Raw genomic sequence first — 23,437 nt, forward strand, 5'->3', positions numbered from 1 at the left:
GAGAGCTTCGGTCTTGGTTGTCTCGCCCCAAGTACCGAATCTCTTCAGGTACACAGATACCGCAGATAGCTCGCCGAACAAGTGGCATCTGGCACACGATTTCTTGGTCGCTTTCCCACAGGGACCCCGCGCGAACGGTCGTTGTTTTCTTTTTTGGTACACGGATTGTTCGAGGGGGATGAGGTAGGTATATCTCGAAGTCGTTTGGAGGATTTGGCGAAGATCGCGCAGAGGCAGCTAGCGACGACAAAGAACAAAGAGGGACGTCGTGTCGCTATATAGCTAGCGCGCGCGAGGCTCATGAAGCAGGCGGGGGAGGGGGCCGCGTTCACGCGTACCCGCGGCACGCCATCTACGTTGGTTTGGCATTCCATGCTTGCGCAACACCAGACGTTTCTTTCTCCCTCCCTGCTTCCACCGCCAGCGAATCAAGCTACCAAGCGCGCAATTCTTCAGCTTTTTAGCTGGCGCTCGCACAACGCCGCTCTTTGTAGATATACGGCATCGATTTTCAAATCCACACCGATACTATACGTTCCAATATCGTACGTGCAGCATAATATAATGCTCTCGATATAATCGAGTATTGTATCAGTCACTCGCGTATCGTCATTTTGCGTAACAACGTTGTCTCAATGATGCGTGGGTGCGAGTAATTAGCATCGAGCGTATAAGGAGAGACGCGCGAAGCGGAAGAAAAACGAGAGAGAGAGAGAGAGACTGGGGTAAAAAGAGTTTTAGCGGCGTGTGCACGAGAGGGAGGAGAGAGAAACGCGCACGGAAAGACGAGAGAGAGAGAGAGCAAGGGCAAGGTAGAAGAAGCAGAAGGGGAATGGGGCGCCGGGATAAAATAGCGGAGTAGAAAAGAGAGAAGGTTGGTCTCCAATGGTGAAGAGAAGCGGCATCACCGCCACACGGCTTATTCTCCAGGGCCAGGATATTTTAATACCGGCGCGGTGGTAACCACCGCCACTGCCGGTTCGGAGAGGGGAAACGGTCTTGGTATGGTATGCTTTATATTGGTGTGTTCGTGCTCCCTCCAGTGCGTCCCCTGCGTCCCTCGCCTACGCGCCCGCCCTTCGGGGCGCACGTACGATATATGGCTTGCACACCCGCCGCACCCGCCTGCTGTCCGTCCATACGTCGCGCCAGACTCGAGGCAAGCAAAGCGGCGCGGCGCGGCGGTGGCAACGGCAACGACGACGACGACGACGACGACGACGACGACACACACGCATGCACACACACACACGTGCACGCATACATGTCAAGCCGAGCGAGCAAACAGCCAGCAAAAGCAGCCACGGTAGCGTTCGGCTATTCGGGTTTAACTCGGCTCCGACGAGGAGGGGGAGGCCTTGCGGAACGCTTCTCTCTTTCTTTTCCCCTTCTCGCTCGCTCGTTCGCTCGCTCGCTCTGTCTCCGTCCTTCTCCGTCTCCCTCTATCGAGAGAGCGAGAGAGAACGGAGAAGGGGAGCGAAAAGGGTGAGTCAAAGAGGCGAGTAGAGAGAGAGAGAGAGAGAGAGAATGGCCGAAAGGCAGAGGGAGACGGAAGCAGCACGCAGAGCTAACCATGGTATAACCGGCGCGACTGCCCGAGTGTGCCCGCCCCATCCGTGCTTCGAGGGGAATCGGCGTGGGCAGTGCCAGACTCTGATTGGTGCTTTCGACGAACGGGCTTCGTACCGTTCGTGGCGCCTGCTGCGCTCAACCAATCCCTCTCGGGCGTCTCCGCGTTTTTATCCTGGTATTTACTGCGAAGGACGGTGAACAGCGGGGCGCCCCATCTAGCTCATCCTCTCCATCCCGTTCCCTCGCTCGCTCTCTTCCCCTCTCTCACTCTCTCTCTCTCGCTCACTCACTCGCTCACTCCGTTTCTCCCGCTCCCGTTGGACGACCGTGTTCGTTGGCACGGGAGAGGACACTCTCGTTTCGGGATCCGTTGAGATTGCACGCGTTTTCACGGAAACGTTGCTCGTTGGTGCGCGCCGAGTGCCGTTACCTACGTTCCCAATACGTCGCAACGGACCTTTTTTCTTTGTCAAGTTACAGTATTGGACCGAGAGTCTAATATTGGCTACGAAAACTTGTGTGTTTCGTCCGATGCGCTTACTCTAAAGCTAGGTGTGCGTGTTTGTGTGTGCGTATGTGTGTGTGTGTGTGACAGAACGTCGCAGGAATACACAGTGTTGCCGCTTCCTCGACGCGAGTGCGCCACGAATTTGCTCGAATTTTTCTCTGCAGGAAACTTAATTGCGAGAGCACGTTCGTAGCGGATAAAGAACGACGATTGTTTTTTGGATTGGCTGTACGCTTGAATTTTTCCAAGGACTGTGAATTTCGGAGCATCGAGAAGTTGTTCCGTGTTCCGGCGATTCGGGCGCCAGTGACATTTACCGTGGAGCTATCGACGAAATAAGTTTGGCAACGTCGCATCGACTACTCTCGTACACGGACGCACTTACACACATACCTAAAAGGGGATCGGGGTGGCTGGCTGGCTGGTGGCAGGCAGGCAGGCAGGCAGGCAAGCAAGCAAGCAGGCAGGCAGGCAGCTTTCTTGTTCCGAGGACAGCGCTCCTCGTCGTGCCATCTCTCTTTTCTACCTCCATTGCGCTTGCTCTTCCCTTCCGCTTCCCCCTCGACCGCCCTCGTCCTCGGTCACTCAATCACACTCTACTCTCCCTTGTCCCCCTCCCTCCCCCCCTCTCTCTCTCTCTCTCTCTCTCACTCCATCGCACCGCACGTTCCGTTCGGAGCGTCCTCTCTCCCTTCTCTCCACCCATCCTCTTCCCGTCTCGCGTTCTCTCTCACTTTGTTCTCTTATCCCCTCTCAGCTAACCTCGAACGGGTCGGGCGAGTCCACTAAGGGATACGAGGGGAGTTCGTCAGAACTCGGCTCTAGTCGGCCTCGATCCGCAGAATGTGCTGGACGCTGCCAGTACAACGCTCCAGTTTTCGGATATTCGCATCAGCAAGGCTTGTCCTATAATCGAACAGCCTGCACCGCGAATTTCCACACTTGTTTCGCGCGTCCAACGACTCCCAGCGACCGCGAGACTACAAAAACGACGATATTCGGGGACGCAGCCGAGTAGCGTTTATCCGTACGACGGCCATGTTTGGTGTTTACGAGGTGAGGGGGATTCGCTGACGTCACAACGAGCACCGATTTCGCCTGAAGGGAGCGCACCAGCGGAAAACGTGTTGCCGGCCGACGCAAAACGCACCAAGTTCTCCGACACGGACCAGGAATCCCGAGACTTGGAGCGAATTTTGCTGTACGGAGGCAGCGAGCTTGACACACGAGAAAAATATCAACCGCGCGTACAAAGTGTCGCGTGAAATTCCCATTTCGATGGGACGTGCATGTACGCCGACTTCACTCGTGTTCACCGGCCGTGCCGTAACTACTGGCCGTTCGAAAAACATCGATCGGCTACCGCTCAAATAGCTCTGTCCTCCCTCTAATCACCGTCGTTATAACTCTCGTGTGGAAAACATTGAGCAATGCCGAATGTTCTAATAGAAAGGACACGTGCCGCATCTCACGAGTGCTGACTACACACATCAGTGCCGAAGATGCTCCAAACCGACGAATCCAAGGATTGACCGTTTTTGGAGTGCACGTGCCGATCTCTAAAAGTGACGCACATACGGTGATTACTCCATTTTCGTCCTCTACCTTCCTCCGTAATCTCTGTGTCAGCCTCCTCCTCCAATCGTGTATGTCTTCTTCAGCCAGTGCGAGAAAACTCTGTGCACGTTCCTCAGGATTAATGATACACATTGTGTCATGGTCGAGTGAAGCTACGCTTTACGAGTACATATGCAGTTTCGTTGGCATGTGTACGAATCTCTCAGAGTGAAACGGTGCACCGAAGGATTAATTAGCAGTTACGAGTGATAAAAGGATTAAAAAGCAGCAAGAGATGGATCTGGGTGACAGAGTTTACGCCGCTGAGCGGATAACGAAGAAGAGAAAAACCCGGGTAAGTTGGCAGTTTGACCAAATGACCGTGTGGCGGCGCCACAAGACGGAATCTGTTTGTCCGTGCGCTGTTGCCGTTTCCGTTTCCCCCTTCTCTTTCCTCTCATCCCTACCCTTTTACCATAGTCTGCAGTACTGCAATCTCTACGTAGGTTATATCTACGAACGACGACTCTCTATCCGCCACTTCTACGCAGACTTTACTCCTAAATGCTCTGGACTTGATCCACTTGTTCGTAAAACAATCGAGCATCGCTCTTTCCACCCTTCTCTCGCCCATGCAGCACCAAGTGACTTAAATACATATTTTAGACGTCTTCTAGTCAATTGTAAACCTATGGGGCCAGATGATAAAAATATGACTCTTTGGCGTACAGAGAGTGGGAGATCGGATATGGCTGATCTTTTCGAGGCGGGTAAAAAGCGGAGAGAGCAGATATTTCGTGCGCGCGGAAGTCGAGCAACATCGTAAAATAGGGTCGGCTGGGCACGCGAGAATTTTCTCAGCTGTTGTCGTTGGTTCCTAGCAGATAAACCAACGGACAGGCAGGTCTTTTACCTGCAAGCCGCACAGTTATGTCATTGTTTTCCAACTGTCACACTGACTGCGCACCTTGGTTTGTCGGCACGCTTTCGTTCGTTGGATGCTAGCCAATGGCCGACCTGCCCTGACGGCTCTCGAGGAATCAACGCCGCCCGTTTTATCGACCGTTCACCACGAGATACATTCGAAATTCTTTGCAACAGATTCCCTCGAAACCTTTCAACCACCTTCAGAGGCCGCTACGATTCTAAAATTTTCATCATATCGAGTCTATCCCTCCATATGCAAACACCAAACATATGTTTATATGCAAAGTTTTGTATCTATAATAAGACAACTGATGTAACTATTATTCTTTAATGTTCTAGGGCAAAGTCGAGTACTTTGTAAAGTGGAAGGGCTGGAGTAAAAAGTAAGTTTACGAGACATTTTGACTTATATCACATTTCGCTTGAAATTTCTATGTGGAACAGATTTTTAACGTTTTGTTTTCATTAAGATACAACACGTGGGAGCCCGAAGAAAATATTTTGGACGTAAGATTAATCGAGCTGTACGAGGAAAGTCAAAAAGGTGGTGATATCACAACAAGAAGGCCTCGCCGTAGGGATACTAGATATAGTGTAAGATTTCTATTTTTGCTTCAGCAGTCTTGAATTTATTTTACATGACACGGCAAAAATCAGATTTATCATTGCGCAAAACCCATTTTCTTTTATCTTCATTCATACAATAAACGCTTCTTACGCACATCGCGATCATTCTCACATTATTACCAGACACTCAATCGCATAAAATTCATTGTCGTTAAATTTTTATCAATGATCTTTTCTGTCTAATGGACTCCTCTTTAACCGCGCATATCGTAAAAATTCATGCAATCTCTGGAACACTAAAGAGGCGACGAATCAGAGCGTAATTGCAACATTCGTTAAAATTTGATTAATGAAATTATGCAAAATTTGACGTAAAACGGCATAAAAAGCGTGGGGGTTCTTGTGGAAAATTCGTAATCAAAATCAATAATTTTCTTTGTAGAAGGAAAGAAAGAAGGAAAAAACTTAACGATTAATCCTGATGAAAATAGGAGTCCAATGGCTCTCGCAAATCGCATTTAGCATTTTCAGTTCATATTTCATCATATTTCAATGCTATTCGGGAATTCGACAGAGTTCCATGCTTGACTCTCTCTCTCTCTCTCTCTCTCTCTCTCTCTCTCAATTGCTGCATAAAACATTAGATAGCACATAGTGCACACTAGATGCGACTGTTATTTTTATACGCAATTTCCCACTTGACCATCCGCTTCTGCTGTCATAGATTCAGGATGCCGTTCAAAGTAATCCAGAGTTTTTAACGACTAAATTAAAGGTCGATTTAACGACAACGGTGAAGAGTCGACATCTAAAAGTAAGTTTACGTCTTGTAACCGCACCGTTCTTAGTACACCGACTTTATTCACTTAAATAATCAGACGATCGGTATAACAGTTACTCGCGGAAACCGTCAATAAGAATTATCTCTGAAAGTTGAAATTATTAGTTGTACGGTTCCCTGGCAACTCTGTCGTCAGAGAAACGTGTATGAAATAATAGCGCTTTAACGAGTTCAATTTGAAAATTGAGATCGTTAGGATAAAAAGAAGGAATGTTTATTGTGCGTTTAATGAAAAGATTTCGTAGAGAGTGTAGAGTTTAGAAATTAATCTATAAATGTGTGTGTGTGTGTGTGTGTGTGTATTTATAATACAAAATTAATCGAAACGTCATTTATCACGACAGGAGCAAGTGCTGGCAAATCTCGTGGTGGAAGAAGAGCCAGGTGGGGATGAGAGAGTGGGCGAGGACAGTCAGGACGAATCCACGACCGGAAGTACCTCGGCAAACCGTTTAAACTCCGTGGTACCGGACGAGGATACGCTTCCCAGCTCTTTGGACGGTCACGAATCGCCGATACCAGAGGAGAGGTCCGCTTCTGCGTTCAGCGTAGATTCGGACAGCTCCAACAGCAGCGTGGACATTCCTCTTCTTCCGAGAAGAGAGCCAGCCGGAACGAAGAGGAAGGCTGAGGTGCTGAGCAAAGAATCCGGCAAAATCGGTGTGACGATAACGACCAGTAGTCCGACCAGCGGCAGCGGAAGTCCACCGCCTAACAACAAAATTCCTCGATTACTGCCAATCGACAATTTACCAAAGGGAACAAATCCACCTACACCGACTTATCATGTAAGCAGGGCCGTTCTTGACCGATAATCCAGAGCATGCACTCATAAACGATCGAGGGAACTCGATTGGAAATTTCCCCAATAGCACAAATATCCTCAGGACATCCTTAGAACATTCCAAGAATATCCAAAAGTTAAGTGACCACATGCCGAGGCTCTCCCCCGAACCTCTCCTGTACCACGAGAGAGCGCTCTCGCTTAAAATAGAGATTCGTGTAGAGTTCATAGAAGCGGTTGATGGAAACGTCCGTTGTTTTTTTCAGGGTCACAAAGTTAACGGTAGGAGGCCATCGTCGTCGAGCGTAAAGTCGACGCCGGAAGAGCCGTTGCCGGCTGTACCGACGACACCGGCTCCAGCGGTGCAGGATAAAAAGCGGTCAGAGGCTGACGTGCCTCACGGACCGCCACCCTCGTTGCCTCGCGCGCCACCGGCACCTCTGTCCCCGCAGATAGACACGCCTCTCGAGCAGCCTGCCAAAAAAAGGCACCCGTCTGATACACCTCTCGAGCAAGCTACCAAAAAGAGACAGGCCGAGCAAAAACAGGAGAAATCCAACGGCACGGTCACCCTCGAGGCCAACGGCCACAAATCCCCTAGCCCCACGGACTCCTACACCAACAACAATAGGTTACCGACCATCCTCAATGGCCACCACAATCTCAATAATAATAATAATAACAATAACAACAACAACAATACAACGCAAAGCATCAAGCAAACGGAAATCACTAAGTCAGATATGTACGTTCCTCTGTCGAGCCCCGGCACGGATTACTGGCACGCCAGAAATCCTGTGGCCGATCAGGTGTTCATCACGGACGTCACTGTGAACCTGAAGACCGTTACCATCAGGGAATGCAAGACTGAAAAGGGATTCTTCCGGGAAAGGGATCCCAAAAGCGATATCTATTAACAGCATCCACGAATGGACGGATGTGTTGATCTGTGAATGAATTATTTTAATTCAAACTATTGTACATATAAATTATTTTCACATGTCGGATAGAGCGGTGAATGATGAATCGGTAATGATCGATCGATCTTTTTTTCTTTTTTTTTTCTTTTTTTTTTTTTTTTAATAGTTGCGAGAAACTCTGTCGTTGTGGCGGAGCCATGCGATTCGAAACTTTGCGACGCTGTTTCCCGTACGAGTCCCCGTACGTCAGACTGACGGATGTTTCAAGGAAATCGGGGCATAAAGCATTAGCATGAATTTATACAGCCACCGATGTTCGCTCCATTACTCTCGATAGTCAAAACTGAGAATTCCGGACCATTCGAGAGCCAAAATTCACAAAGGTCTTTCACGCTGCTGGAGAATAGTATGAGAGTTCTGCGACAGGGTTATTTTCAATCGAGTATCGTATTCACTGTCAATCTGTAAGATACACTTGTATATTTTAAAAAGCTTCATAGATACTAGCGATGCTACAGATCTGGATTAATTATATATATATATATGTATGAAGTGGACAGTATATCTTATTATGGATCGCATTTATGCTTTCCTGAGATTATACAATTGGAACTCGATGTATTAGTTACTCCACCGCTCATAAAGCTGAAGAAGATTATAGATTCGGGAGAAGATATTTTTCTAATTCTTTCGTAGATTATCATTGTTAATTCGTCGGTGCGATTGAACAACAGTAAATAGAGAACGGAGGGAGGAGAAATCCAAAAGACCAATTTCATTCGTTTGATCATTGTTTATCACTGCGTAGATGGTTCTTGACGAATTTTACGCGAACAGTAATTTTTAATTGATTTCAATCATGCGATTAATTGTTTCGATTGATTTTTTTACTTTGTACGATTGTTATGATTGTTACACGCAGTTAAATTCATTTTTAATCAATTCAATATAACTGAAGTTATTTAAAACCGCTTAATTTGTACATATTAACAAGTTGCTATTTAAAGATCATTGTAATTTGACTATTTTACGAATAGTTCCTTGTATTTCGTTAGTGATGATGAATTTCAATGAAATACTTCTCATTTAAATGATTAATGTTTGTGATGGGATGGATAAGATTGTGTATAGATTTGATAAAAAGAGGGAAAAAAGAAACGTTCGCCAAGTTCGATTCCGGCAGTCTCTTAGTAGTCTGTGCATATCCTAAAAATCCAGATTTACATCGAGATGAATATCGAGCGTATCGCTGAAAAGCTATGTTCCTACCTCGATCGATCATCTTGACGATAAATTGCAGGAAAACCAAATTCTAATCATAATGAAAAACTTAGCTGTTCAGAAATCATTTACTTTTTAAATAACATTATACACCGTGCTACGCGCACTTTCGGAACCAGTAAATCCGTGATATAGATAGATAATGTACGTGTAAAATTTAATTGTATACGTTGCTTATTTATTGTAACTGATATAAAGATTTTTAGGTTTTTACATTTGTAGAATACTATATATTATTAGAGAGCGTACAAAATATATGCCCCATTGGACAGGCTTGTCTTCGTTATCATGCCTTAAATTATTCGTAAAGTCGACCTTTTTTTTTACCGGAGTATTACGTGTGTTTACTCCCAAATACCAAAATGGAAAAGATACACGACTGCGAACTATAATTTAGGCGCATTCAATTTTGAATGGAATGGATTGTACCTTGCGATTAATGCAACGGCACACAAATGTACGATTGGAATTATTACTTTTAAGAAGGCGAATGACGAAAATCGAACCATTAACTTGACAGTCCTGAAAAGAAAGATATTTATTATAAATGCTTGTTACAGTATTTAACGATGAACCTCAGACTCGGACGCATTTTAGCCTTAAAATCGTATCTTTTAATCATCCCCGGTCCGCCAACATTAACTATCGAATTTTATCGAACTTTATCGGTATCTATTGTATTTTTAAATGAAATGATGGTGGAGAGCTCTCGATTAAATCAATAATTCCAATCTTACAATGCATTGCTGTAAAGTAAGACACTGTATATTGCGAAATTCAATATGTAAAAATTGTAAATAGTCCGTATCCACTTTTTGGAGCAATCAGTGGTGAAATCAGCGTAGAACTAGAATTTTCAGTTAACGCGTTGTAAATGGAACAAGGAGGGGAAGAGCTCTCGAGCTGAGATAAAAGTAACTTACAGTTTTAGAGCCCCTCGTTAGGTTTAGAGAACGAGTTAGACTCGGTGCGTACCTTGAATATCGTTTCTGTACTTACAGACTTCAACCTATACTTATACGCTAAAACTGAAAGATACAGGAATGGTTGCGCAGGCATATACGATATGTGAACCCCGGTAGTACCAAATTCAACACAGTAACTTTAGTGAATATTGAGAAATAAAGACCACCTGTATAAGTGAAAATTACCAATCGATTTGATGCACTATCACGATCTAAGTGAGAAGAGTTGTGGACCCCTGTGAACAAAAGAGCCTGTTTATCACACCGAACCGTAGACTGAGAATATATACTTTTTCCACAATTTTCTATATATAAACTATTTCTTTCTTTCCCTAGCTTTAAATTTCCCCCTCTAGCTCGTAATAGTGCACTGCAGAACTGATTGGCTAAATTTCATTCAGTAATTTTAGTTCTGTCTGGTACAGATTCCTTATATTTCAATAAATTCTTTACTTCAACTTTACGTCTGTTTAAATCCAACGCATCACCTCGCTCGCATGCACGCCGCCTCTCGATCCCTCCTGAGAAAAACTAATTTATTTACAATTTTTCTATCCCTTGTACTCTATAAACACATTCTTTTTTAGGATCGTATCGTTGATCTTTGTTGGACATAATTCACAGAAATTCAGCACTGATGCAACGATCACGATCACCCGACGAGAAATCTTATTGTGCGATTGTATTATCCGCGTTGCATCTTGCGCAATTTCAATATCCAATTACGTTATCGCGCACGAAACTTAACGACGGGTATCGCTGTGCCGAACAGCTGCCATTTAAGCCTGTAGCCGACAATAAAAATGAGCGCTCTCCGTTTTATGCTCCAACAAAAAAATCGTAAAAAAGATTTATCGCATCGCGGGGGCTTAATGATCTTAATAAATTATTAATTAACGCGAGATGATAGCTTTATTGCGGTTTAAGCTCGTAACACTGAGATAGGTTTTTGGCCCGGAAGGTAAATATTGAGTAGATCGCTTTACTATATCCTCGACCCTACACCGATTTTACAACTACGAGTGTTATAAGTAGCGCATAAACGTCGGTATTAATTCCAAACGCACCGTGTAAAATTCTCATATCGAATTGACCTCGAGCGATATGCCTTCTCGTCAGAGAGCAATCATATACACACAACACACATATATATATGTGTGTGTGTGTGTGCGTGTGTACCGTTGCATATTAGCCCCATAAGCATCAGGTTCGAGGAAGACTAGAATCGCAATAATCCCAGTCTTTGCAAGTACGATAATCTGGCTTTAACCGGCATTATGGAGGCACCAGTACGAATCCTATTATTATACATAGAAGAGACTAGCCTCTGCACGGTCGGATCGGACGATAAATGAAAAATGGAGGGGTCGGCTCGGTATTCTATATACACGATGTTTAATTTTCTGGTCATAAAAAAAAACCATCGTCCGCATAAACGCGTACAACTACCATCGATATAGACCGCAAGCTCGTACACGTTCTTCTACCTGTCCAACATGCGAAGCTCCCCGGCCATTTTACACCGGATATTCCCATTTGCATTATTAACGATACTTTGTCCGATTGCAATCTAATCTAGTCCTTTCCATCCTGTTGTCTATCCAAGCACACTGCAATTTCGTTTTATCAGTCCTCGCTGGGAATCAAAACCGAATATACACGTGCCATCTCCGCGTCGATACATCGGGACCTATATGTATACCAAAACGTCGACGATGTAGAGGGAAGGAAGATGCTCAGTGTTTTTTCTCGTAGCAATAATATCAAGAGATGGCAGTACGGATCATTGTTGCAACGATATTTATGGCCAGTTTTCCAGCAAATTCCATCGGCAATAAAACGGAGCCAAAGTTTCAATTGTGGATTGACGCAATCTGTACAAAGCGATACAAAGAATATGTTGCAATTTATGCTGTAAACGGCGAAACGGAGCGGTCGTCGGAATTTTTTGTCGAATTAATAAAAATCGCCGGTACAAATTGCGACACCGTGCTCTCGCTTTACGAATACAAAGTGAATTCCTCGAACAGAGAGACGCCTTTGTTTACCAACAATAGGATTAGCCGTTATCATGATCCGAATAAAGCGACTGTTGACATTCTCATCCTGGAAGACGAAGAGACGTTTCGAGCGTTTCTGCGATCCACTTTTTCTTGGAAGGAGAATCATTATATTATCATAATAATGCTTTTTATCCAGGAAGAAAACCACTGCTCGTCGATATCCAAATCCATTCTCAGTATTTTATGGACCAGATACAAAGTGAGAAACGTCCTCGTAGCTTTTCCATATTACGTATTAAACGACCTATTTTTTTACAATCCATACGCAATGGCTTCGAACCAATGTGAGTATCGATAGAACGTGTTTCATGATTGAAATTTTCAATGCAAATATTTGACATCTGAAAGATTTACAAACGACAGTTTCTTTTTTTTTCTTTTTTTTTTTATCGTGATCCACAGCTTGGGGGAAAACTGTGAAGATTTCTGTAGACTCGGGACTCGGAGTGCTAGAATCATTGTTGAGCTGGTCTGGCGAGATGGTGGATAATTTGCATGGGTATAGCTTGAATATCGGTATTTACGACAACAAGCCGCAGGCTTTCATACCGAAGGAGACCCCGAGCGACCCGATTTATCGGCATTCGGGAGGGTTCGTTGGAATGGATGGCACGTTGCTGGCTGTCTTGGCCAAACGGTTGAATTTCACCGTGAATGTCATCGATCCTATCCCAGGCGTCGTATTCGGCGACCGTCTTGGTAATGGTACCGTCACCGGTTACGTAGGTAACTATATACATGTCATAGAGAGACTTCCGAAGACACCCGATTGCAGTGGATGTGTGTAAAAAAGTCTCAAATGAGAACATAGAGCTTCGTGAAAATAAATTGCAGGTCAACTGATAAACGGAGAGGTGGACGCCGTTTTTTGCGCCTCCTTTATCGTCCATCATTGCAAAGGACTCTGCGCCATCGAGTACTCCGCAATCGTTGACGCTGACGATATTTGCCCGATTGTGCCGAAGGCTAAAAGATTTCCAAAATGGCTGCAGATCTTCAGCGCGTTTGAACCCACTGTATGGCTTTTCATCTTCTTCTCTATGATCGTCGTTTCGATAATCTCGTAAGTGTGTTGTATATAGCTTCAAGGTCAAGTGCTACCCAAACTCTCATCGATTTATACTTAATTGTAATTTAGAAGGAGCTTTTCTCAGTACCAATCGCTAGAAAAGCGATGTATGGTGTTGGTCGTGGAACACCTGCATGCTGCTTATAACTGCAATTAAGTGTTTAATTGAGATCGGTAGGACTCGACTTGAGTAAAAATGTGCAGGGAGAATTAGCAAGAACTAATCTCTTTAGTTTTTTTCAAAATGGCGTCACTGTGATCGATGAAGGAATCGAATATCGATTCGAGAGGACCAGGACTCCCTGCGATTGGTCAAGCAGATTTTGGGGACCTACGAGCTGATGATGGGTACACCAGGAAAAATTCCATCCAGGACCAGCGTGGAAAGAATCGTATCGGCCACGGTCTTTCTAAGCGGAATTGTCATTATGGGCTCGTTCACCGGATGTCTGTACAAGAACTTCTCTCGCGAATGTTACTATAAAGATATTAGCAATCTTTTGGAACTGGACACTTCCGGTTTGATAATTGGAGTGCCGGTCGATATTTTCCTAGACACCCTGGGTACCGGAGATGGAGAGACTCCTTATATGCGGAGCTTGCAGCAGAAAATCAAGCTGATTCAGTTTCCGGAAGCTGAAATGGTATTCGACAGGGTGGCCAATGAAAGAGACATAGCCACAGTCGCGAGAAAGAGCTATTTTCCAACGTGGTCAGCTGTTAGATCCGATGACCAGGGTAATCCTAAGATACACCTGGTACACGATTGTCCAAGGCTGTACTATTTGGCTTATCTACTTCCGGCGCATTCCGTCTTTACAGGAAAATTCAATCAGCTCATTCTGCGACTCACCGAAGCTGGTTTGATTCAGTTGTGGAAGGACGAGGGCATAGCTCTCATCATCTCCCAGAGCAAATCCACCGAGGAGCGTAGAAAGAAACTCATGCGGAAGTTGGAAGTCTTTGCCTTATCCTGGAAAGATCTACAGTCCGCTTTCTACATTTTACTTATTGGCGAAGTTCTGGCTGCTATCGTTTTTGCTGGAGAAAGTGGTTGGTTTGGCCTCCGAATAGCCAATTGTGCGAGAAGCATCTACAAGATCACCCACACCCGGTTCTGCTTGCTGGAAATCAGAGAGAAGAATTTTCATGAGGTGGATTAGTCAAAATTAACCAAATAAAACACTTTATTAAAAAGGCCAAGAACGTAATTTAACAGAAGTAACTAAAATATTAAGCAATAAACTCAAAAAAACCACTGGCTCTATTTGAGCGTTCAACAAAATGAAGAAGCAGTGAAAGAGAGCCCTAAGGCCTGCGTGTATTTTAGAAAAAACTTGAGATTCTCTGAAACACTACTGTTCGTATTGATTAATTTTGACAAAATCATTATTCAAATTTGATTCATTTTTTTAAAGAGAAAGTAAAAATGTTTTGTTATAATAAAGTAATCGAAAAACTTATCCGTATATCACTTTTCTGTGAAGGTGTCGCCATCTAGCGGTGAAACAGAGAACTATTGCTTTCAGAACTTTCTACCTGACACGTATTTATATTATTGTATGGAGTATGTCATGTAACATAACCTATAAAATTCCCATTATTGCTGATTATCATATGCCTCAACATCCGCCTTGTGTCAAGCTGAGCCTAGTTCTTTCTACTTCTTAGAATTTATAATGTAAATCGTTAAAACAATTTAATTATATAAAAATTAATCGATTGATTAATAAACCTTTATATCATAAATTAAACGTTAATGCTCAACATTTGAATAATGAATCTAAGTAAAAAGGAGAAGCTGTTAGCTGCTAGAAAAAAGGTAGGTTTTTTTATTTTGTCACATTTATTAATAAGTTTATGATTTATGCTTCTACTTTTTCAGCTAAAAGAATTTCAACTAGGAAAAATGCAAAGTGTATCAAGTCAGGATAATCACGCATTAACATCCAAAATTACCAATGTAAGTATCAAATCTATTATTGTCAATTATAATAAATCTTTTTTTTCTAATAGCTGATTAAAATTATACTTTTCTTTCATTATTTCTAATTATTTATTACCTTTAGCAGTGCAATGTATCTGGAGATTATAACCATGGATTGTCAAGTATGAAGGACCACAATAAAGTTTCAGAAATACCAGAGTACATATTAAATTCCAAAGAACAAAATAATATACTGCAAACTGAAAAAACTAAAGATGATACTTCTAATATTGAAAGCATGCCTGATAGTTCAATACCTAAGATGCAAAATGAGGAGTCAGACAATTTATATGTAGAGGCTAGCAGTTTGACAGAACACAAAGAATCGTCAAAAACAACAAATGATACATTCTTCCCACAAACAGATAGTTTACTGAAGATGGTATCGGAGGTTGCTGATGCCTTAACAGATGATAATGAAAAAAATGGAGTATTTGAGAATAATGATTTAGAGTCTCACAATCAGATTTTGTCCACTAGTCTTGAGCAACATAAACAGATCATCAATCAACTAAACATAAAAATTGGCCAATATGTAAGTAGCGCTGTTACATGAAGCATCATATTTTATGTTTTCTCTAAGTTATTTATATGTATTTAAGGTAACTAGACTGTCTGAGCTAGAAGGTATACTGAGTAAGAAAAATGCAGAATCTGAAGAGAAGCTTGTTAGAGAGTTAAGTCCTTTAAAGGAGCAATTGAATATTCATGTACAAACTACAGGGATTCTGATTGCTGAGAAAGCTGAATTGACTTCAGCGTTAAATCAAAGCCAAGCCGATTCTAAACAAAAATCTGGTGATGCTTATTATATTAATGTATTGCTTGAATGATGAAATAGGGTGTGTTACATTTCTTTTATTAATTTTTGTATTCACTTTTAGAGGACATAGAAAAATTATCAGTCAAATTAAAGTCTTACCAACTCCACATAAATGAGCTTGAAAAGGAATTAGCTGCCATAAAATATAATTCTGATGATGCCAAAGAAAATGTTCAACAGATGCAACACGATTTTAATGTACTTAAAGAGGACTATGATGAGTGCAGGTATTTGATTAAATTACAACTGAAAGAACGTTAATTTGCAAATAAGGTCAAATAATAAAAAATATATTTGTTTAGACATGAGAAAGAAGATTTGTATCTCGAAGTATCCGAATTAAAACAAAAACTAAATTTAAAAAATGCAGAGCTCACCAATTTGCAGCAAGAGTTGCAGGAGAAATCAGCTTTACTTTCGTTAAATGAGCTCAGGATACAACAGTTGACAAGTACTTCGCAAGATCTGCAATTGCTGGAGGGACAACATCATAGTGTAACAATGCTGGAACAACAGCTTACTCAAATGAAAGAAACTTTAAAGTTGGTAAACGACGAAAAAGATGAAGCTAACAAACAGTATCAGCAGTATGTAAAGCATCTAGATGAGCAGCAAAGAAAATTACAAAAACAGGTGAGTATGTTTCTCATACTGCATTATTTTAAGTAAGTGCAACGTATACCAATATATGTTTATGCGCGCATAGGTCGAAGATGGACAAAAATTAATTGAAGATTTAGAAATAAGAGAGCAGAGTTATATCAAAAGGTTATCTGATTTGGAACAACAATTACAGCGAGAGAAGGAAAAAGTAGATTCGTTACTTCCTTTAGAGTCTCATAGAGAGAAGATTGAAAGCATGACGAGAACTATAGATGAATTAACATTGCAAGAAGAGAGATTGCAAATGTTGCTAATCGAGAAGGTTGTAAAAATTAATTCAATTTTTAAAATGTTTGTATAATGATCGTTAAACAATTAATGATGCTTAATAACTAATAGAACGGCGACATAGAGATGTTGGAGGAACAATTACGGGAATTGCAGGAAAAAACGGAAGAAAATGTGAAGGCGTCCAAATTGGCTATAGCATTAGAAAGTGAACAAGTTGGAGCATCCAGAGCAGTTTCGCAAAACCAACAACTGAAAATGCAATTGAGCGAAATGCACGATGCTTTTGTTCAACTGGTATGGTTTCCTTTTCTTATACTTTTTTTTACGTTTTACAATCGACTCTGTTATTAAAGTCAGGCTTATTTATTCAGAGCAATAGCAAATTGGACTTAACCGAGCAGCTTCAAGCGGAACGCAGTATTGGTAGAAAATTAAATATTCAATTGAATCACGTAGAGTCAGAGACTGAAGATTTGAGAAAACAATTGAAGGAAAAAGAAGATGCCTTGATTGAACTAGAAAAGGCAAAGCTGCAATGCGCTCAAATCAACGATCAAATGCAACACTATCAAGCTCAGTCCAATCAGTCGCGAACTCTGGAACAAGAGCTTCAAAATGCAATTGTATTTCAAATTAATATTCGGATCATCATCTTGCCATGTATTTTAACGTATAAATGTATTTAATATATAATTTTTGCAGATATGTATCGACAAGCTTACCAGAGAGCGCGATGATCTTTCGAAACAATTGCAACTAAAAGGACAAACCACTGTTAACGAAGAGGATTTAAATGTTGATCGTACAAGTACTAATCTTATCATAAGTTCTGACAAATCACAAACTGACGACGTTCAGGCGAGTAGCGATGCTTCTTCGACCAGTCAAGCATTATCGGGAAATTCCCACGAATCTTTAAATAGTATAGAGCCTTTGAGAAAATTAGAGGGAAGATTTAAAGAAACAATGGAAAAGATGGCAGAATTGACAGATGAGAAGCAAAGGTTGGAGCATCTTGTTTTACAGTTGCAAGGTGAAACTGAAACCATAGGTACTGTATTATACTTCTTACAGTAATAAAGAACTAACGATTTGGTCAATTAATTTAAGTTTAAATTATAGGAGAATATATCACTTTGTACCAAAAACAGCGAGCTATTTTGCATGAAAGAAATCGAGAGAAAGATAAACGATTTCAGCAACTATTGGAACAGCGCAATCTTCAACAGGAACAGCTACATAAATTGAAAGTATTAGTGGCTGATTTGATTAAAAAAGTGAGAGCTTCGTCGAGTGAAGTAAATGAAACGATAGAAGGTAGATTCGCATAAACATAATATATTTGCTTTTTTGTGGAGATGCTTGTTGCAGATTTAAATATCACCTGATTTCGTAGGAAGCACAAAAGATTCGAAGGAAATCGTATCTACTAGTGATGATAGACCAATCGCTCAGGATGGAACTGCATCTCAAATTCTTGACCTTCTAACAGAAATCAAGGATTGCAAGGATACGTGTGTATTAGAGCCTAACTTCCATCCGTGTCCCTGGTGCTCCGGAAAATTAATTACAGTCTAGTGTTTTGCGATGATACTGCTTGCTTAAATCTCATATTAGATATAAATAGAAAATAATAATTCTTATAAATATGTATAGATACTTAAGGTAAGCAGAGAATTTTCTCACATACATGTACTAATTTAATACTAAATATTTGTATAGTCGAATGAGGAGATTGGAAAAGATAAGAAATAACGTATGGTGGCCTTGAGAATTTTGTAGTAGTTTAAAAAAATTATGAAATTACATATGTGTGCATCTATGTAAATAGTGTAAACACGGGTCTCGTTTATATCTAAATAATGTGCAATTTTTACTGAATCAGATGGACTACGTGCACACACATTACGATACGATATTAATTTTAATAAAAATTATTACAGAGAAAAATATATATTCACATGTGTAAATAAATTATGAATTATTTTTACTTTTCTATTCATCTGTTGACCGTCAATGTACATTTGTGCAAAGCTGTATCCCGATTAAATTGTCCGGAGGGGGGGGGGGGGGGGGTTAAGTTTGGAATTAGAAGCGATACGCATAAAGTATTAAAAACATTAATTTTTAATAAACATAAAATTACAAAAGAAACAATAATCTATCGTGTATCCTAAAATTTTCACCTTATTGGATCGGCAATTAATACTTATTTATGAGCTGCTGGATACGAATTTTTGCACGATTTTTATCTAACAGTAAGTTCAAATGTCAGAATTTGAGCAGGCCTATATAATTTGTGCAACATTTCTTAAAGATTGTTCATGTGGCACGTATTATATATTGTGAGCTTTTTCGGTTTGAAGTGAAAAACGCCCTAGGTTGAATTAGGAATAGGGTCGTTTGGACTTTCAGAACAACAACGAGAGGCCATTTCACCCGCGCTGTTCATTGCCAAGAGTTTGTAAAACTATCGTACATACAGTTGAATTTTTCCAAGTTTAACTTATGCGGTATTGACAAAGACCACAAGCTACATTGTACATTATTATCGCAAAAATGGAACAATTTTCTTAATGATGATCACCAAATGATTTGTTCAAATGGAGCATTTAATATGAAACTAACATAGTAGGACGTACTATAAGACGGGAGTACGATAATAATGAAGGATAATTGTATAATTTACTCGACTACTGAGAGAATTTAAGATGAGACAAGATAAATTAGGCGGGAAACGAACGATCGTTAAAGAAACACAATATCATACCATACATTATTGGACTACACTGTTGGACGCTTCTACGCTATTAGCTTTTTCGTATCATGGATTTGTTTAACAATTCTTACTACAAGTTTAATAAAATTCTACTCTCCGGCTTAGGAGTATGGCCTTACCAGTTGGAAAAAACTAATATGACAATTCTGTGCATCATTGGCTTTTTGTCTGGAACTCACTTCTTGGCTAAGGTAACGCAAGAGCAGTAAAAATCCTCAGCCCTCTTCGCAAATAGAGACTCAATCAACTAATTAAAAAACGCAGATTCTTGGACTAATCGCGCACAAGTCAGATCCTAATATATTGTTTGTTGTTTTGCCACCAATTATGGTTGATATTTTAAGCTTCATTAAAATATCTTTTTTCTGCTTTCGATTTAAAATGGTGCGTAGTGATTTACATATATAATACATAATAGTTTACATAATTTCTATAGTACATATGTAGACATAACGAACAGAAGACTTTAAGATTAAAGATTAACATGCGAATGTAGATGAAAGCTTTGCTGGATAGGATCAAAGCGGACTGGTCGTTTATAGATAATTCGACAACCACCGTGGAGAGAGAAATTTTCACGCGTCACGTGGAAAGTGGCAAGAGATTTACAATGATATACGGAGGTGTTGTATCACTTAACGTATATAGTCGTTATTAAAAAAAATACATCGAGTTTGTTATCATTAAGTAGGACCTCCATTTATGTTCCAGGCGTTTTATTCTCAGGAATGACCTGTTTCTTAGCACTGCCAATACTCACGTATTACACGAGATCAAATAGAACCGCCCAAGATCAAATACCATTGCTGCATGTTGTTGAATATTACGTAGACGTCGATAGGTTTTACTATCCCATTGTACTTCACGGATACTTTATCATTATTCTTTGTATCACCATAATCGTCGCTGTTGATTCCACCTTCGTCGTCTTTGTCTCCCATATATGTGGAATTTTCTCTGTTCTTGGGTGAGTTTCAAAATAAAATTCGTTACCAGCCTTCAGTAACCACAAAGCATTTTATCAAAATAATAAAAATGAATCTAAACTAGATATCGCTTGGAGCATCTAACGGATCGCCGTGCAAAATCAAATACCAATGTCGAGCTCTTTCCACGCCTAAATACTGACAAGGCTTACAAAGTTGCAACTAGTTGTATGCAGCTGCACATTAGCGCCTTAAAGTTCGTATACGTTCATAATTAAATAATTTTATAATACGACAGTATCGTGACTCAACATTATTTCCATTTCTTTTTTTATGTGCACGACAAGCTATGCCAATTTGTTGGAGATGTTTTATGCGACATCATTTTTCCTCCAAGTAGGATTAAACGTGGTGCTGATAAGTTTCTCGGGAGTCACGGTAATCCGTGCTAAATTCTATCTTTACGTACACATTCACTTATGTGTTTTATTAATTACTTATATCTCTTCCTAGGCTGTTCTGAACTTGGATAATACACAGGAATTCGTAAGGCAGCTTTTTTTCTGTGCTGGACAATTTGTACACATCTACTTCAAAAGTTTCCAAGCGCAAAGAGTCATAGACTACAGTTCCATCATACATGAAAATATGCAAGTTGCAAAAACAACTAATATCTTGGTTTTCTTACTTCTATCTCTTTCTTCCTTTATCCAGAGGTAAATCAGAGTGGTATAGGGTCTCGTTAAGGACTAGGAGGCTCTTGCAATTTATGATGATGAGGAGTAGAATTAGCTGCCGTATGACGGCTGGAAAAATATTTATCTTGTCAATGGAGAGTTTCACCAAAGTAAAGCATTCGTACAATAATTAAAGATACCTTTATCTTTCTCTATCAATACTAATTAATCGAGATATCAAACTCGAACTATGTTCCAGATCATACGTACTTCGGCGTCGTATTTCACAATGCTATTATCAACTCGACGATAATAAAATGATGTATTACAGCAATTTAAGGTAATGCACTATAGGGATAGTTTTCTACACCAAATCTGAATTCTCATACTGCAGCTTCGTTTATACGTTATTTTCCTTGTTGACGAGACGTGGCCTCCTGTGGTCCGTTATGAGGGAGTAACGGAGATTAAATTTTCATAGGATGATGATTACCACGTATAACTTCCTATTCAGTGGGAAAGTTTTTCCAGACATAAGCTGAGAAACCAGACTAGCTAGAATACAGTCGCATCGCAGTTATATAAATTATTCAAGCTCTAACATAATTTAATCCAAGCCTGAAGAAATAGAAGAGGAGGGGGTGTAAAACCCAAAAAATAAAAGTTAAAGTTCTTTGGAGCAAGGATAAGTATGCTGACATCCCTAGTGCCATTAAGTTGTCTGTTCTTAAGTTGTGCTGGCATCAAAAGGCCCGAAAAATGGACCACTGCTCCTCTCAGATTTCTCTACAATTTGTACACCGGAATTGCCTTGCTATTCTTGTCAAGTCTATGTGTGTCAGAATCGGTCAATCTTTTAAAGAACACTGGCAACCTGAGCAACTTGTGCGAATACAGCTTCGTTTTCATGACTGTGGCTAATGTCTATTGTAAATTGATCAGTATGTTGATGAATCGCGAGAAAATAACTAGCTTGATAAGCCGTTTATTGCATGCACCTTACATGCCGGAGAACGAGGATGAGCTGGCTATTCAGAAGAAATACAACCAGATTGTCAAGTGAGGCTGAACGAATCTGTTTCCTTGATTCCGTAGATTGTAACAATCTACCTTTATTAATATTGTTGTTATTGCAGCAAGCAATCCAGTCGTTTCGCCATGATAATCCTGACAACATTAACAGGGCTGATAATGAAATCCTTGGTCACGTTCAAAAAGAGAACGCTCTTAACCCCAGGATGGTATCCTTACGACTACACAGCGTCGACGCCAATTTTTTTCGTATCGTTGCTCTTTCAGATAATAAATGGCTACTTTGTGGTTTCTATTAACATAGGCACCGACAGTTTGATCACAGGCTTGATGACACACGTCACCATACAACTGGAGATGTTCAAGTCTCGTCTGAAACGAATTCCAGCTTTGAGGATGAGGTCGTTAGACGAAAAAGTCGTTGTGACACCGTCCATACTCGCAAGGCTCAAAATGCACGAAAGACGAATGATCTCCGACTGTGTCAAGCATCACAATCACATTTTTGAGTATGTTATACGAATTTATCTTGGATAAAAATGAAATTACGTTTCATACCTGACATTTCATACTCGACGTTTCACAAGTTTGCAATTTCTCTGTGCAGATACGCTTCTAGACTAAACGACCACTTCGTCGTTGTGCTATTCTTTCAAATGCTCGTCAGCATGATCATATTCTGCTTTACTGTGTATCATCTCTCGGTAACCAGTGTACTTACAGTCGAGTTTTTCACAGCATATATCTATCTCATGTCGGTGCTCATTGAAACCCTATATTATAATTGGAACGCCAATGAAGTTACATTAAAAGTAAAGTATAACAAATGTACAAATTTTTCGTTGACTTTTATCATTGCATATAATTATTTACGAGTTAATCCGTGAAGTAAATTATCTTCGCTTTTCGCAGAGCTTGGAAATTGTGGGAGCAGTATTTGAGATCGAATGGACAGAGCTCGATGCTGCGGAACAGAAGGACCTCGTGACGATAATGTTGAGAGCAACTAGGCCAATTAAATTTACCAGCAGTTTCCTCGTCACACTGTCTGCTCAAGCTTTTGTTAATGTTTGTTTTAATTTATAAATATTATCTTGGACGATATCGTTTACAATTTTCTATCTTTCACTTTTCTTACAGATTGTTAAAACATCCTACTCCGTGTTCAATCTAATGAAAAACACTTAACGTTTGACTTGGCTATCTTAGTAAAACTACTGGTGTTTGACTACTCACTTCTTGATAATTAACGAAGTAATTAATAC

General features: G+C 40.9%; 5 protein-coding genes across 7 annotated transcripts; all 5 read left to right on the forward strand.

Moving 5' to 3' along the window:
* The first annotated feature begins 3,854 nt into the window (after positions 1 to 3,854).
* Positions 3,855 to 10,380, forward strand: Pc (Polycomb). Of its 2 annotated transcripts, XM_066739602.1 has the most exons (6): positions 3,855 to 3,992; positions 4,904 to 4,947; positions 5,035 to 5,158; positions 5,856 to 5,945; positions 6,317 to 6,760; positions 7,023 to 10,380. In XM_066739602.1, the coding sequence occupies exons 1-6, from the start codon at positions 3,933 to 3,935 to the stop codon at positions 7,671 to 7,673; spliced, it is 1,413 nt and encodes a 470-aa protein (XP_066595699.1). In that variant the 5' UTR covers positions 3,855 to 3,932; the 3' UTR covers positions 7,674 to 10,380. The 2 variants fall into 2 exon arrangements, with proteins under 2 accessions (XP_066595699.1, XP_066595700.1); XM_066739603.1 differs by lacking the exon at positions 5,856 to 5,945.
* A 1,312-nt stretch (positions 10,381 to 11,692) lies between these two features.
* On the forward strand, positions 11,693 to 14,408 carry LOC136781121 (ionotropic receptor 21a-like). The gene is made up of 4 exons (XM_066739855.1): positions 11,693 to 12,269; positions 12,388 to 12,711; positions 12,820 to 13,048; positions 13,323 to 14,408. The coding sequence occupies exons 1-4, from the start codon at positions 11,693 to 11,695 to the stop codon at positions 14,215 to 14,217; spliced, it is 2,025 nt and encodes a 674-aa protein (XP_066595952.1). The 3' UTR covers positions 14,218 to 14,408.
* A 241-nt stretch (positions 14,409 to 14,649) lies between these two features.
* LOC136780916 (golgin subfamily A member 2-like) lies at positions 14,650 to 18,798 on the forward strand. 2 transcript variants are annotated; one of them, XM_066739510.1, is made up of 12 exons: positions 14,650 to 14,876; positions 14,940 to 15,017; positions 15,124 to 15,576; positions 15,644 to 15,839; positions 15,926 to 16,091; positions 16,167 to 16,497; positions 16,571 to 16,789; positions 16,867 to 17,052; positions 17,130 to 17,381; positions 17,461 to 17,809; positions 17,881 to 18,075; positions 18,155 to 18,798. In XM_066739510.1, exons 1-12 carry the CDS (start codon positions 14,832 to 14,834, stop codon positions 18,334 to 18,336), a joined length of 2,652 nt encoding a protein of 883 aa, XP_066595607.1. In that variant the 5' UTR covers positions 14,650 to 14,831; the 3' UTR covers positions 18,337 to 18,798. The 2 variants fall into 2 exon arrangements, with proteins under 2 accessions (XP_066595607.1, XP_066595608.1); XM_066739511.1 differs by having other exon boundaries at positions 15,127 to 15,576.
* A 131-nt stretch (positions 18,799 to 18,929) lies between these two features.
* Positions 18,930 to 21,459, forward strand: LOC136781122 (odorant receptor 9a-like). The gene is made up of 9 exons (XM_066739856.1): positions 18,930 to 19,728; positions 19,802 to 19,921; positions 20,034 to 20,096; positions 20,161 to 20,504; positions 20,588 to 20,719; positions 20,811 to 20,901; positions 20,977 to 21,113; positions 21,178 to 21,310; positions 21,400 to 21,459. Exons 1-9 carry the CDS (start codon positions 19,585 to 19,587, stop codon positions 21,451 to 21,453), a joined length of 1,218 nt encoding a protein of 405 aa, XP_066595953.1. The 5' UTR covers positions 18,930 to 19,584; the 3' UTR covers positions 21,454 to 21,459.
* A 365-nt stretch (positions 21,460 to 21,824) lies between these two features.
* On the forward strand, positions 21,825 to 23,432 carry LOC136781151 (odorant receptor Or1-like). Its single transcript, XM_066739914.1, has 5 exons — positions 21,825 to 22,199; positions 22,277 to 22,681; positions 22,780 to 22,984; positions 23,085 to 23,240; positions 23,313 to 23,432. Exons 1-5 carry the CDS (start codon positions 21,832 to 21,834, stop codon positions 23,358 to 23,360), a joined length of 1,182 nt encoding a protein of 393 aa, XP_066596011.1. The 5' UTR covers positions 21,825 to 21,831; the 3' UTR covers positions 23,361 to 23,432.
* The last annotated feature ends 5 nt before the right edge of the window (positions 23,433 to 23,437 follow it).

This window comes from Prorops nasuta, unplaced genomic scaffold (genome assembly GCF_024137725.1).
Source record: "Prorops nasuta isolate Cenicafe-Biocafe unplaced genomic scaffold, Cenicafe_Pnas_1.2 PNAS00021, whole genome shotgun sequence".
Lineage (NCBI taxonomy): Eukaryota > Metazoa > Arthropoda > Insecta > Hymenoptera > Bethylidae > Prorops > Prorops nasuta.

Excerpts from the sequence above, each read along its gene's own strand:
- LOC136781151 (XM_066739914.1), top strand. The coding sequence starts at position 21,832 with ATGCTGACATCCCTAGTGCCATTAAGTTGTCTGTTCTTAAGTTGTGCT. Across the intron at positions 22,985-23,084 it reads CCAATGAAGTTACATTAAAA|AGCTTGGAAATTGTGGGAGC; the intron begins GTAAAGTATAAC and ends CGCTTTTCGCAG. Across the intron at positions 23,241-23,312 it reads CTGCTCAAGCTTTTGTTAAT|ATTGTTAAAACATCCTACTC; the intron begins GTTTGTTTTAAT and ends CTTTTCTTACAG.
- Pc (XM_066739602.1), top strand. The coding sequence starts at position 3,933 with ATGGATCTGGGTGACAGAGTTTACGCCGCTGAGCGGATAACGAAGAAG. Across the intron at positions 4,948-5,034 it reads TGGAAGGGCTGGAGTAAAAA|ATACAACACGTGGGAGCCCG; the intron begins GTAAGTTTACGA and ends GTTTTCATTAAG. Across the intron at positions 5,159-5,855 it reads GTAGGGATACTAGATATAGT|ATTCAGGATGCCGTTCAAAG; the intron begins GTAAGATTTCTA and ends CTGCTGTCATAG.
- LOC136781122 (XM_066739856.1), top strand. The coding sequence starts at position 19,585 with ATGGATTTGTTTAACAATTCTTACTACAAGTTTAATAAAATTCTACTC. Across the intron at positions 19,729-19,801 it reads GAACTCACTTCTTGGCTAAG|ATTCTTGGACTAATCGCGCA; the intron begins GTAACGCAAGAG and ends TAAAAAACGCAG. Across the intron at positions 19,922-20,033 it reads TCTGCTTTCGATTTAAAATG|ATGAAAGCTTTGCTGGATAG; the intron begins GTGCGTAGTGAT and ends ATGCGAATGTAG.
- LOC136780916 (XM_066739510.1), top strand. The coding sequence starts at position 14,832 with ATGAATCTAAGTAAAAAGGAGAAGCTGTTAGCTGCTAGAAAAAAG. Across the intron at positions 16,498-16,570 it reads AAAGAAAATTACAAAAACAG|GTCGAAGATGGACAAAAATT; the intron begins GTGAGTATGTTT and ends ATGCGCGCATAG. Across the intron at positions 16,790-16,866 it reads AAATGTTGCTAATCGAGAAG|AACGGCGACATAGAGATGTT; the intron begins GTTGTAAAAATT and ends AATAACTAATAG.
- LOC136781121 (XM_066739855.1), top strand. The coding sequence starts at position 11,693 with ATGGCAGTACGGATCATTGTTGCAACGATATTTATGGCCAGTTTTCCA. Across the intron at positions 12,270-12,387 it reads CGCAATGGCTTCGAACCAAT|CTTGGGGGAAAACTGTGAAG; the intron begins GTGAGTATCGAT and ends CGTGATCCACAG. Across the intron at positions 12,712-12,819 it reads TACCGTCACCGGTTACGTAG|GTCAACTGATAAACGGAGAG; the intron begins GTAACTATATAC and ends AATAAATTGCAG.